Raw genomic sequence first — 14558 nt, 5'->3', positions numbered from 1 at the left:
CTTCAGTGAAACTGTTCTTTCCGCGCGTAAGACAAAATTTTCCATTCAAGCGCACATCAAAGACAGAACGAGTTCTCACTTGGCTGCTGCGATCAAAAGGAAACGCCAAAAAAATGACGATCCTGACGCTTGGTTGTCATTTGCGTGGTTTTGAAATCGGAGTTTGTGCCGAGATCCATTTTTCCCGCGTTAGCACGGCACTTTGTGAAGTCGCTAGAAGTCGAACCGTGCGAAAAATTCTACCGCTCGATAGTAATTCACGACAGTCCGTAATCGCATTTCACGGTGGATTTCGCGATGAGTGACGGCACGTACGATCGTTGTACAAACATTCTGATCTTTATTCATGGGGACTCACTCCCGCAGCCGCTATTCGCCATTGTTCCAAACGTTCGCGGATCGCACGATATGTCGGCCGTGCAACGCACAGATGGGATAACACGCGTACGTGTCTTTTCCGTTTCTTGCCGGAAAGGAACGGCCGTGAGAGGCCGGGATCACGGAAATCGCCCGCTATTACACGCCGTCGGCGTCGCGTCAGATAGAGGCCGCAATTATCAAACCATCCGTGGACGCGCGATGGCCACTGATAATTCGAAAATTACACCTTCCGGTTGCGGCCTGAAATTAAAACCCGCTACCCGCGAGCTTCGCACGGGCGCGCATCTTGCGCCGCCTCGATTTTTCGCACGTGGTTGGTACCGATGATGTGACCCTCGTCTAATTGTTTGCAAAGTATTTTAATTGTCAAGGCAAAGGTAAGGTTGCGATATTTGAAAAATTTCCGTTGATGAAAATCCATGCGAATCAATCGTCGACATTTTTCCACGAGCGTCCCTCCAAATGTATATTAAATACTCTTATAATGCGTATCTGTAGAGATCTCCACTGAGTCTTCTTTATTATACGAAAAACATAATCAATGTAAAGTAAACAAGAGAGAGCTAAAAAAAAGATTTGAGAGATTTGAGAGAAAAGAATTTGAGAGATTTAAAAATACAGATCTGAAGATAATTTATGAAATAAAACGACAGGTTATACGTTCAAATTGGTTGCTAGAATACCAAAAATTTTTATAATATCATGCTTATGCGTAAACTACATAATAATTTTAATGGCTAAGCAAAATTAGAATTAAAATTTTCTGCGGCCAAATTTTTGAATATTTCATCGAAATCGTTCTTTTCGTGCGTATTATGAACTGAAAATATTTGTTTAGCTCTCTCTCTCTCTCTCTTTGCACAATGACATATATCGAATATATGTTATAATATAGAAAATGTTAGGCGTGAAACATTTTGCGTATTCGTCCCGTAAGTCGAATATGTTCGATCGTTTGCAATTGACGGTCCAGCAAAAAAATGTTCCATTATTCAACATGTTTCATGAATCATAATATTCCGAGCGAATTTAATCAGATCGAGAGATGCTTCTGTCACAGAGCACACACTTTTCATATTTCACTTCATAATGTATACAATCGTACACGCAGAAAAGAGATTTGCTGGTGCAACGTACTTTCTGCTGTTATTGCAAATAAACGTTACCATACAAACAGCGAGATGATTTGTAAGAACACCAATTTAATAATATTAAATATTAAGTACTGAAAGTAATTTTGCTAAATCATTTCGTTACAGCAGAAAACAAAATTGTTTTCTTGCAACGAACAAATGTTAGATGAGAGATTATTTTACTTTACAGCAGTAAATCCATTTCTCTATTAATAACAGTTTACCCAAAGGATTTTTCTTTAACAAACCCTCCCAAATTTCATTGTTAAATCAAGTAATTAGTTCCGATGTAACTGCAATTTCGTAGCAACGAAATTCTTTTCTTTCTTTGTAGTTGTAACTGATATATACATCATGAATCATAATATTAAGATGAATGATCGTCTCAAACAAGCCGATGCTGATCACTAACTAACGGTGCACGACCGACTCCACGTTCGTTTGACGTATACTTTATCGCTTTTATCTCAATGCTTTCTTTCGTGTTGATAAAACATTCGCATTCGATGCGCCCACCCTTGCATTCTCCTCCCCCGCGTTTCATCCATTTATTTCCTGAATCTAAATTATATCAACCTGTCAAAAATTGTCTTAATGGATGGCCACGTTATTATTCGTGAAGATTTATGTGCTAACTAAAAGCCTCAAAAGCATCGCAATGCGCCGACATTACACTCGTTCAGCTCGCACAAATGGACGAATGCTAACTTTGTGTTTTAAGCACAACAAGATGGATAGAGAAAATTACAAAATCATCAATTCTCGTACACTTTTAAGTTAATCGATGTGAAATCACGTGAAACATTAAAATTATGTGAAACATTTATATAAAACGCGTGTAAGAATTATATAAAATGTTTATAAACTTTATCTTCCGTTTATGCATCATTTCCATATTTACATCTTACATGTACATTTACATCTTACATTTTATATTTACATCTATACCTTCGATTTGACGTAATGCTTATCGCAACATTCATGTTGATATATATATATATATATATTATTTTTGAGAAAAATTAAAATCTCAAAGCAAGAAAAACGTCTTGAATAATATTATGCAACGTTTTCCCCAACAATCAAGAATATATAACAAGAATAAGATTCTGCCGATATTTTTTAAAACAAATATACACGTTACAGTGTTCAAATTTCTTACATCTCGCACACAATCAAAAAACGGCATTAATAATGATTGTATTGCCATTACTCTTTTTCTATACGTCTTTACGTTCTTTTTCTATCCATTAATTTTTTTCTGAATCTTTCCTTATTTCAAAAAAGAAAAACTTAATCTAGTAATTCTCTTCTTTCTTAAAATAATTTGAATTACATTATATAATATTAGAGATCATCTATTTAATTTAAAATTATCGCGATAAAAAGAATAATTTCTTGACATTAATTCTACTAATGGAATTTAAATACAAATCAGTATCATCAATTTTAAGTGTAATAAATATAAAACAGCATCAATGATTCTTAATATTGTATTGAAAAAATAAATTTAAGAATTAAGATAAATTTTAAATTTTAAAGAATTAAAATAAAGATATTTTAAATAATTATAACCGTATAATCTATGTTACAATAAATAGCATAACATTAGACACAATAATTTTAAAATGTCTTTCATTTACTGAATATACTGAATACACGATGAAATTATTAAAAATCTACCAAAATTTCAATATAAATATCTAATAAGATATTATATTTTTTTACACAACAAAATTATATTTTTTAACATTAAATATATTGATTAAATAGAATTAGTATAAAATATTTTCATAACTTTTTTCATAGCAAAAATATTTTCATAGCCTTTTTCATAGCTTTTACTCAAATGTAAAAATTTCGATATCGCGACGAATTACTTCGTTGAATCATCGGGAGGAGAATACGAAATACTTTCATTTGGATTTGATTCCCTCTGAGAAGTTAAAGGGAGTGCGGGTGCATCCCCTCGCCGATAGCTAAGTAGTATGGCGGCGACGCGGGTTTCGCAGGGTGGACAGGTATAACATAGGTGCACGTAGACGCTCGTGTGTGTTCGCGTGCAAGAGGTAGTAACCCTCAAGGTAAGGCGAAATGCCACCTGGCAGGTTTTTGCGGCGTTGCGCGCGAGATGCGATATTGTTTTTGCCCCCTCGGCCTGAGCGCGAGCGGAGGAACTGCCTTTAGCTTCTGCCCCCTTCGTTTCTACCCCCGTCGCCCCACTTCCGGTGTGGGTAGGACCCGGTAGCCAATGGGAGGTGGGTACCACGCCTCCCCCACCCACGCGCACCTGCGTCCACGCCCGCCAATCGTAGGACGAACTACCTGGAGAACCGAGTCACCGCGGCACGAGAGAGAAAGAGAGAACGAGATGGAAAGAGAGAGAGAGAGAGAAAGAAAGAGAACGCAAGAGGAAAGAGAGGACCAGAGAGGGACGGAATGGCGGACGTGCGAGCGAGAAGAGGGCAAGGACGGAGAAAGGAGAGAGAGAGAAAGACGCATCGCGAACGTCCTCCGTAGTACTTGGACGCGCACGCTCCGATCGCACCTCTCTTCCTCTCTTCTTTTCTTCCTTCCCTCCCCCTCCCCCCTGCCCCTCCACTCCCCCTGCCTTCCTCACGGCAGCCCTCCCGTCGGCCGGCCGCTATTGCTCGACGCATTCTCCTTCTTGTTGTTCTTCTTCTCCTCCCTCAGCCGCCCTCCGTCACTCCTCGTTTCCCTTCTTTCGCCTCTTTGTACCGAGGGCCGAGACTTCTTCTTCCTCTCGATAGGCCACGTAGTTGCGCGCGCGTTTCGTTTCTTCCCTTTTGCCGTTAATTTTCTTTGCGCGCGGCCGCGTTTTTGCAGCGGCCGCTCCATTACCACTGAATTCTTCTTTCGGCGATATTTCGAGCTGTTTATCGGCCGTAATGGCCGCGACCTCGAGCGCTTCTCTCTTTCGGCGCTACCGAACCCTTTCATCCTTTATCACATCGCGAGCTTTTCCGTCACGCTACTTATCGTCGCTTCGGCACGGGCCTTTGACGGTAATATCGATACCAAATGCGTCGGGTTTCGTATAACCTGATGTTTGATCAAGCTGGCGTATTCGCGCCGATTAAAAGATTCATTCTCTCGAGAACCGTTTGCCAAAGCAATTCTCTCGCTACAGATTTAACGCTACAACTGTTCGACTTCGATTGTTATCTATGTGCCGTATCGGCGCGTATGTCAACCTAATGCCCTCACTTTGAATCGTTCAACCGAGTGTCATTTGCCTTGAACTTAAGTCGGACTACGTAGTAGGGAGAAGCACGAGTCATGCACCGCCCGAGCCATTTTTGCAACGGATCGCGCAAAAAGGTCCTTGGGCCCACCAAGTTTGGAAAGCCGCCCGGATTCAGGAGCAACCTTTTACGGGCACCTAGCCCTGACGGCCAATGGCCGCCTTCAACTTGAAAATCTCGTGCGAACACTTGTTGTCTACGACTTATCAGGGCGACTTAACACCAGCCATCATTTTAATGTCACAACTTTGTTACATTAAATTGGCGCGAAAAGTTTACATCTGTCAAAACATAATTACAACAAAAACGAAGCGAAATAAAAACTATTGGTTTCAGTTAACTATCTTTTTATTCTTTTCAGAAAAATCGAAACTTTTATAAAAAAAAAAAAAAAAAAAAAAACTATTTAATAGAAAAGTGACAAATCTTTCGCCGATAACATAAAAATGAAGAAGAAATTTAAAAAATTTAAAAGAGATATATTTGATAAATTTTAAAATCAAAGTTTGCTTTTACGGACATGTTAAACGTGCATATTAAAAACTGAGACGAATTTGAAATCTATAAGAGATGTTGAAATAAAATCTAGAATATCTAAAATGAACGCTAATAATAATCGACTACGAGATATTAATATAAAAACGTTTTCTGTAGTAGAATTAATCATTGTAGAATTATTTGGCAAATAATAGCTGCTAATTTTCTCGACATGGACCTCGATGTCACGATTTCACGTCGGGAAAACCTATCCGCGATATCTGGAATATTTTTGTCTGTTCTTAAATTCGTGTAAAACAAATTTTTTTCAACCCGTTCGCAAGAGAGCTCCTTGCGTGCGTTTTCGACTCTCACCGCAAGCACAATGTTTTTCTTAGCTGAACGAGCCGCCCCCTCGTAACGGTCGCTGGGTTTCCGAAGCGAAAAAATCAACACGGCCAGTTAATTTCATTCCGAATTATGAGAATTGAGTCAGCGATCCTGATTATATTTCCTTTCGCGGCACGCACTGCCGCATGAGTTCGCGAGTTTTTTGAAAGATGGACACTCTTTATGACGCGGTAGAAAAAGTTTATTGCAATTAAAGATAATGGCGGATAGGTAATAATAGTAATTAATATAGTTCCAAAGTGTGAACTTGAAGATGAGAAAAAAAAAACGCATAATAGCCTTTTAAACTTTGCCGGTAAGAATATCAATTTATCATTTCGTTGACAATGGTGGATTATATATTAAGCGAAAGATTAATTTTATAAATAAACAATCATTTTCACCGACCACGTTATAAATTTAGCGAGAATATTGCGTGACCGACACATAATTAATCTAATTCGAAAGTTTTCAATTAAAACTCATATTTCCTTCTACACTCTGAGACCGAAGAGCCGACTAATTAGTTACGGGCGTTAATAACAACGGGATATTTGGGCACGTACGATTACCCGATGAAACAATGTCATCGTTTCGCTCGATCAGAGCAAAGAACGGACCTCGCGGTACTTATACGCGGTACGTGGAAAAGTGGTGAGACAGGACGAAGGGGAAATCAGTTGCACGTTACACTTTCAGATCGTTTTTGCGAATGGTCGAGAGGAGCCAATGAAGTTCTCTTTCGTTCGGTCTTTATGGAACCATCTCCGTTTCCACGTTCGAGCGGACAAGAAGTATAAACCGCCGTCTGCTACTAAGCTCCGAGCACGCTAAGAGCAAGACAATTCTTTTTTTTTCAGTTCCCGATCCACGATTCGTACTCGTACAAATTTATTTTAGCATAAGACGATGATCCCGTTAAACCAGGCCAATCAGAGCAGGCAACGTTACGAAGCGGTTTGCAGCGAAGTCTCGTAATTGAAAGAAGCACCGTAAAAATTTGAAAATAATCGTGACATCATTCTTTCGACGTGCAAGATCGTAAAACATTGAGGAAAGGCTGAAATATGATGAGGAAAGAAGTGTACGTTAGTTTTAGAAAAACCTATGTGCTATGTTATCAATACCTAAATAAAACTTTATAATTGATCATATTTGGGTCCCTGTAACAGAAGTTCAGAAGTAACTTCTATTTCATTCGGAAGTGAGAAAATTTAACATATACGATGAAATACTTTCACGCGCATTTTGCTTGCCCTCCTCACATTGTAAATCATCACGAAATATTTTTAATTGTGCAATTTATATTTTCAGGTTTTTTTTTTCACACGGGATATTCAGGAAATTTTTTAATGTTAGAAATAGTAATATATAACCTAGCGCGAGATACTGGGAAAATAAATTAACTCTACTTGGCTCCACCGCGGGGATACGTAAATCCACGTCATCGGCATGCAAAGTATAAGAATTGACTGCTTTCTTGCCCTGCATTTCCCAACAGCGCGAAAAAGAAACCAAAGTGAAAGGGCGAAGCCAAACTACCATGGCATTTTTAAAGAGAGAGAGAGAGAGAGAGAGAGAGAGAGAGAGAGAGAGAGATGCACAGAGAGACAAAGAAATGCATCGATGCATTCCCCAAAAGGGGAAGGCTTAGATATCGATGGAGGCTATTATCATAAACACGTGAGAAACCCGAATTGACTTCCAGATTGCGGCGGTGATTTCCCCCAACGGGGAGGTAATTAGTCACGGCCCCGTGGGCTCTCTCGCCGTAATTATTTTTATAATCAGCTGTCGTCGCGCTTTCCCGGTAATCTATTCGCGTTCGAAGGCGCATGATTCGCGCGCGCCCAGTGCTCGCGATAATTGTTGCGGGAAAATGAAACGCAAAAGAAACGCGCGCGGCAACAAAGAATTCACGCTAGGCGTCCGTCGCGCGCACGGGACATATAATATACATAATTAAAGGGGTCGATCGCCACAGGACAATTACACGTCGCGCGCGCGATATTAATTTCACCCGGCCATTAATTTGCCGACCGACATCGCGCAGGAAAATCTACTCCGCACACGGCGAACGGACGAAAGTCGTCGAATCGGGTGGTGGTGGTGGTGGTGGTGGTGGTGGTGATGGAGGTGGTGGTGGTGGAGGTGGTGGTGGTGGTGGTGGTGGTGGTGGTGGTAGTGATGGTGGTGGTGGTGGTGGTGGTGGTGGTGGTGGTGATGGTGACCCGGCGGCGAGTAGTAATCGACCCCCGCGGCAAAAAACCGCTCGATGGCCCGATAATTATTGGTAACAACGTACGATGTGGTTCGTTAAATCGCGGAACGAACTCTCTTTCGAGAGTTTCCTTCTGATTATGGCGAATCACGTGGGCACGCTATAAATTATCTACCAGCGTTTGCACACCTGTATCGGGGAGTTTAAGTTTCAGTCGGCCGACACGACTTTTAGGATTTAATAAAATAATGATTAAACAATTTATGTAAATGTATGTAAATTAGTAGCAAGTGCGCGTATCAAAGGCTAATGTTATTTTTTTTTTTTCCTAAACAAACAAATGTGATTAGACAAGTAATTATACAAGCCTCTGTTCGGAAAGAATTAAAAATTAACGAACAATTATGTATCTCGCATTGTTATTACTCCGCTAATGTATTTGTTATAAATTATTCTTGTTAATTTTTTTGTTAGCAATTTTTAATTTTTATCATTTGTTTAAATATAATTAAGAAAGACAGATTCTCAATAGAATGAAAAATATATTTCATCGCGTATACGAACTTCACCATCTCGTATCGTTTAGTCGTGTCAATCATCTCACAACATACAATTCAATGAAAAAAATTGTATCAGCAAAAACATGAGATGCAATACAAAAGGCGACTGTAAAAAACGAATTAATATATACATAAGTTAAAAGACAGTAGAAAAAAATAATCTAAATAAATTATATCAGAGATAATGCCATTTATATCAGAGATAATGCCGTACATGCATCGGGTGACTAATTGCCAGAAATTATGATCGAACCTAGATCTTAATCACTCGTTAATGAACGCCGAGTCGTCAACACTCCCAATTTGATTGCTGTCGTTAATTATTAACGGTCATATTAAGTAATTATTAACGATTATCATTGCATATATATATATATATATATATATATATATATATATATATATATAATAATAATATTAATAATAATGATAAACTGTATGGCACGGAATTTTGGCAACTATACCAGATAATCGAATTAATTCGCCTTCGCTTTCGCGAAGAAAAGTTTCAATAAAGTTCTCTCGGTTATTTACATAAAATCACGCAAAAATATTGCAAAAATTACACGGGGGTGACAATCGTGAATATGTAATTGCGAATCGTAAGTACTTTATTCCCGCGATTTCACGGCTCGCGAGTGGTGCAATTGAGAAGAACGATAAAATCGTATAAAGCACATAATGATATCGCTCGCGGCGCCGAAGGTAATTCGCTATCAAGTCATGCGTTGTCAAAAACGAAGTACAGCCACACATGATTGTGTATTAACGTACCCCCCTACCTACATTAATGTTATTACACGTTCATATCCGAGAAAAATGCGTTTATATTATCGGCATAAGAAAAATGCATCTTTGCACTTATCACGATCCTCGAGACACAAACTGTCGGATCATTTTCAAAGTGAGATTCTGAAATTTTTCTTTTATATTGGTTGATCTTGTCGGTTGACACACGATACTCTAATTATTATCGTCGCTATCGATGATTTTCGATTATTATCTCCGGAAAAAAAAAAGAAAAACCTGAAAAATGATAGAATATAATATATCGTTGATATTAATAGCACTTTGTTGCCGTTTCTAGTACACTTGACAGTGCACAAGGTCAATGTGTTTTTTACGCGCAAATCGTTTTCACAGGTGGACACGCCGGATTTGCCTCCTCGTCGATTTAGCCGCGGCACGGGTTCGTCTGTACTTTTGTACTTCTTACGCGCTATCTACGACGTTCGCAAGAAAATACACGAAGCAAATCGAAAGATTAACGCGATAATTCATTACCGTGTCCGTAACTCGCTATCTGGTTCCGACTGGCGGAGGAAGACGAGGCAAATCGGTGTAAAACGCAAGGTAAATGGATTGGAGGAAGAATCAGAATCAGAAGTTAAATCGAAATTTTCATTCATTTCGACATAACCTTCTGGAAACTACTATATTCAGAAAGTTACCCAGTAGTTATCCAGTAGTTGCTCTCCCGTACCATTAAACTTTCTTTTGATGCAAGGCTACGATCGTTCTTAAACAGCCGCTCCCTCGCCGACGGTATGCTACAATCACAGGCTTCGTTCTCAAAACCAACTCAAAGTCAAATGTGCCCGAATAAAAATTGCTTTATTTTTTATTAAAACAAATGTGTATATATATATATATATATATATATATATATATATACGTATAAAAAATGTATAGTTACAGATGTAAAAAAAATCTAATTAAGATAATTAGATAATAATTACAAAATTCAGCGACAAGACGAGACGCGATTACGTAAATCACATAAGAAGGTGATATTAAATACCTGTGGTTTTCAGATATCGCGTGCGAATATATTTGCGAATTTTCGCTCCGAGAAAATGGTACGAGGAAATGTATAACTAGCGCGACGTAGTAATTCTCTTTTGAAATATCAAGTTCATTGCCACCGTGCGATTATCCAGGTATTAATCTTCATCTACGAGCATCTTACGATGTTATTATTATACCGGCTATAAGTATAATCAACGGCCGCAAAAAAAGGAAGTCGCTCCAAGTTTTTATGTTCCCCGACAACAATATCAAAGATCAGGATTTACCATATTGGATAATTGGCCATTCAGATAATATATTTGTCTCGTTATAAGACGAATGACGCAAAATGTGCGATTAACGACAAATTATTCTGCAAATTACGAATTGTCATTAACAACAAATTGTTACATATGAAATCGTATCGTCGGACGAAGCTAATCTATCAGATAAACGTCAATTAACATTGATTTCATAAGCAATATCATAGTTGCATAGTTGTTTATACATATTGAGCAATCGTTTCCGGTTTTTTTCCTTCTTTTTTTTTTTCTCTTCTTTCCGACAATTTAATAACTCGAAACAGATGAAATATCGGTATATAAACTTCCTTATTTGTTACTTTGTCGCGAACATGAAATATACACGAGCATATATAATAATAGTACAGCAAATAAATGGTACAGTAAATAACGCAATTCGAATCAAAGAATATCAAACAGTATCATTTACGTTAATTATTATTTAAAAAATTTTTAACTATTTTAAAATTATCTTTAAACATCGCAGCTCAGCTTTGAAAATTTGCGCGAGTCATCGAATGTAAATTTATAAAGGTTTCCATACAAATACATTTTTTAGAAAATCCAATTGTCTAAATAATACTAAAATCCTAAAAAATGTTTTTGCGAAAAAATCACGTAGTTATGTTTGAGATATCTAACATTTATGCCAAATTTGCCAAAAATAATATGTAAATTCCAAAAATCAATGTAGATTAAACACGACACGTGTGAATTAGCTTCAACTTTTCTAGAATAAGAGTTCGGATTACCGCGTGAAGAGTGACGTACATATGTACGGCTCGTTTATGTGTAAATTTTCCAGGTAGGATCGAAAGAATTTTTGTTTACATTCCGAAGATTCTCGACAAGAGGCGGCAACATTTTGCCTCGTTTACCCGTCGTCGTATAAATGTCAGAAAGGAGAAATACCGCACCGCTCGCGTCCGTACGATCGGCAACAAACCTACCGGGAAGCAAAATCAAAAGCGGGGACAATAACCAAGATGAACTATTCTTTGTCATTGCCACGTGATGATTATTTTGCAAGAAGAATTAAAATGACATTGATATTCTAACTTCATCGATTCGGCCTTCAAAAACTTCTACGAGCAAAACTTACTTACACGAACGCGATTGATAAATATCTGATAATACCACGTCTACAATGCCACGTCTACAATGCCACGTCTACACGTCTACAGTCTACAATTTTTAACGATTATAACTCTCGAATAGAAATTTTTAATTTCGCTAAATAAAATTAGTCATAAAATTTTAAGATGATTAATTTGTTCGCAATGTTCAGTGCTTTATCATTGTAGTTGAAAATACATTTGTAATTAAATTTCTTTCGAAATTAAAATAAAGTGTATTAAGAAACCTGTGTAAAAACTGATTCTTATTTTTTTTTTTTCTAATATTTCAATCACGATCTATGCAAATAATAAAGTCTAATTTTTTTAAATTTTAAAAGCTTCGAGCTTTTGAATCTTCCACGTCATACATTTGCTTTTCAGTTTCTGCTTTCGAAACTTTACATAATTCCGCTTATTAATAACTAAACCTACAAAGGTTTTCGTGTTGTCAACGTACATGAATCATCACATGCCTATAAAATTTCTGTCTCGTATTGACACAATACATAGTATAATCTCCACGTTGGCAGACACAATCAGAGGCTATATTTAAATACACGTTATAAACATCAGCCCGAAACAATTGAAAGCCTCGTTTACATGAGGGCTCTTTTACATGACAGATTTAAGAAGTCCGAGTGCAAGGTGCACATGGTAAAAAAAGAGAGGCTTACCTTGCTCTGGACGTAGTCGAGGGCGAGCATGCAATCGGAGTATCCGCTCTCAGTCTTGATTGTAGTGCCACCCTGGCCGGGTCCGGTCGAGCAGAATCCGGAACCCACAACGCCGACCGGGCCGCCGAGGCCAGCTGCCGCCGCAGCAGCGACGCTATCCCGGTACCAGGGATACATTGAACAGTCACCACAGGTCACCGTGTTTTCTTCAAGTGTCTTCTCTATCCCCGAGCTTCGCTCGTCGAGTTCCGAGTTCCAAGATTTCACTCCCGGTCACACGTGTCACGTTTCTCTCTCTCTCTCTCTCTCTCCCTCCCCTTTTCTCTCTACCTTTTTTTTTTCTGGCTTTTCGCTTATTTCTCCGCGATACGGACACGACACGCGTCGCGCGACATACACCTTGCCGCCGATGGTATCACTGCACCGCGGGCCGCGCGCGGTACCGTCGCGGTACACGCCGCGCTCGCGCACAACGGCAACGCGCTTCGCGTTCGTCCCGCGCGTGAACTTCCTTCCCGTGGGTCGCCGGCACGTCGATCGCACGGCGAACGATCACTGGCATTCGCGTACGCGTCCCGGGAATCCCGCGGGATCACGCGGCACTCCCGCGGGGGGCAGGCAGGCCGTCTGCTCGCACCGCGAGCGGAAGTCGCGCGTACCTCGGAGCCGAGACCGTGCGACCACCCGTCCTCCTCGCGGCACGATCATCGACGTCGCCGCTCGTGTTACTCGCCACTCGTCCGAGCGTGGACAGGTCCGGCACTGTCGTCGTCGTCGTCGCCGTCGCCGTCGCCGTCGCCGCCCAGAGCGGCGCGTCTTCGGGAGCGCGAGATCAAAATGTAAACACACCACGCCGCGCTGCTCCCAACCGAGCCGAACTGATTACGAGCCGAGCCAGGGCGACCTTGCGCGACGCTCTGTCCCGTCCCTTTCCGCTCTCTTTCTATCTTTCTTTTTCTCTCTCTCTCTCTCTCCCCCCCGGTCGACTAACTGTTTACCTTTTTTTCGACCGATTCTGTGTAGAGCGCCTTCCGAGGTCGCCGCGTGCGAGAACGCGACGAGAGAATGAGATAAGTGCTAAAACACTGCTGCGAACATAAACGATCCTGCGGATTCTATCCAAGCCTGTTTGCACGAACTCCGTGCGAATCCGTCCGTCCGTCCGTCCGTCCGTCCACGGGCCCGCGCGCACGCGGGCGCGCGTCGCGCACCCGCTCGCGACGCTTGTTTGCCAAGAGCTGTTGAAATCAAGCGTGCCCGATGTGTTCGATGGACACCTCCGTCCGTCCGTCCGTCCGTCCGTCCGTTCTTCGCGGGTGTGTCTCGTTACCAACTTCACTCTCTTCCGTGCGAGGAACTCACGCGGTGTCGACCGACGTGACGTAACGCCATTCGTATATCATTCTTCGCTTGTCTATTTCCTCCTATCTCTCTCTTTTCCTCTCTTGTCTCTCGGCAATCGATTTATCGCACGGCGACCGTTGTGTAGATCGCCACGTCCGAGAGGCACCGCGTCTTCGACGCGTCGCCGCCAAGGCGCATAATACGGTGAATAACTCACTCGAGCGGAACGCCGCCGCCTAATGCCGGCGAGCGCGGCCGCGATCCGAAACCCGCGGCGCGATTCGGCCGCTCGTGGATCGCGCCATGACCGCGGGTGACGTTGACGAGTGGCGGCGCCGAAAGGGAGGCTCGCGATCGCCGCGAAAAATGGCTTCCTTTATCACTCTTCTTCCTTCGCTCTATTTCTCCCCTCCTCTTCTTCCTATCTCTATCCTTCTCCCACAGCTGTTGACGAGTCGAAACACTGTCGGTCGCGGCGAACGTGGAATCGTGACGTCGCGCGCCTCGAGCGCGACTTCTCCGACGTGCCCGCCGTGGAGCACGTCAACCCCCCCGGTTTTTTCCTTTTTTTTTTGCGTGCGGCTGCCCGGTCCGGGACGCGCAAAAAAATGCAACCGCGACAAAGCCCGGATATCGTGAACCGTGAACCGCGGACGCGGTTTCAGCACTGACGCGGGAGCCGCGATTCGAACGACCGTTCGGCCGTGCTCGGCCGTCTCCGCCGGCCCTCGTGTCTGCCCCTCACGGTTCGCCGTCGCTCGCTCTCGTGTCGCGCGCCGACTAGCGGGGGAAGACGCGGCCCGCCGCGCGGAAGGGTGAAAGAGCGGCGGGGGCGGGGTACGCGGGCAACGCGATTTCTCGCGCTCTCTCTTTTACTTTCGGCAATCACCCGGCCTTCCTCTCT

The 14558-nt window shown here is 41.6% G+C and overlaps 1 protein-coding gene across 1 annotated transcript in view; it reads right to left on the bottom strand.

Annotated features, from left to right (window-relative positions):
• The window catches only part of LOC105431285 (zinc finger protein rotund), a 162253-nt gene extending 147921 nt beyond the window's left edge, over window positions 1-14332 (bottom strand). Inside the window, exon 1 of the mRNA XM_089071656.1 lies at window positions 12311-14332. Within this exon, the coding sequence (XP_088927782.1) occupies window positions 12311-12487 (177 nt within the window). The 5' untranslated portion in view covers window positions 12488-14332. The remainder of the gene's footprint in view (window positions 1-12310) is intronic.
• Window positions 14333-14558: the final 226 nt, after the last annotated feature.

This window comes from Pogonomyrmex barbatus, unplaced genomic scaffold (genome assembly GCF_055798465.1).
Source record: "Pogonomyrmex barbatus isolate J1 unplaced genomic scaffold, ASM5579846v1 scaffold12, whole genome shotgun sequence".
In the NCBI taxonomy this organism is placed as follows: Eukaryota; Metazoa; Arthropoda; class Insecta; order Hymenoptera; family Formicidae; genus Pogonomyrmex; species Pogonomyrmex barbatus.
Note: the sequence above shows the minus strand (reverse complement) of the source record. Positions and strands in the feature narration are given on the sequence as shown.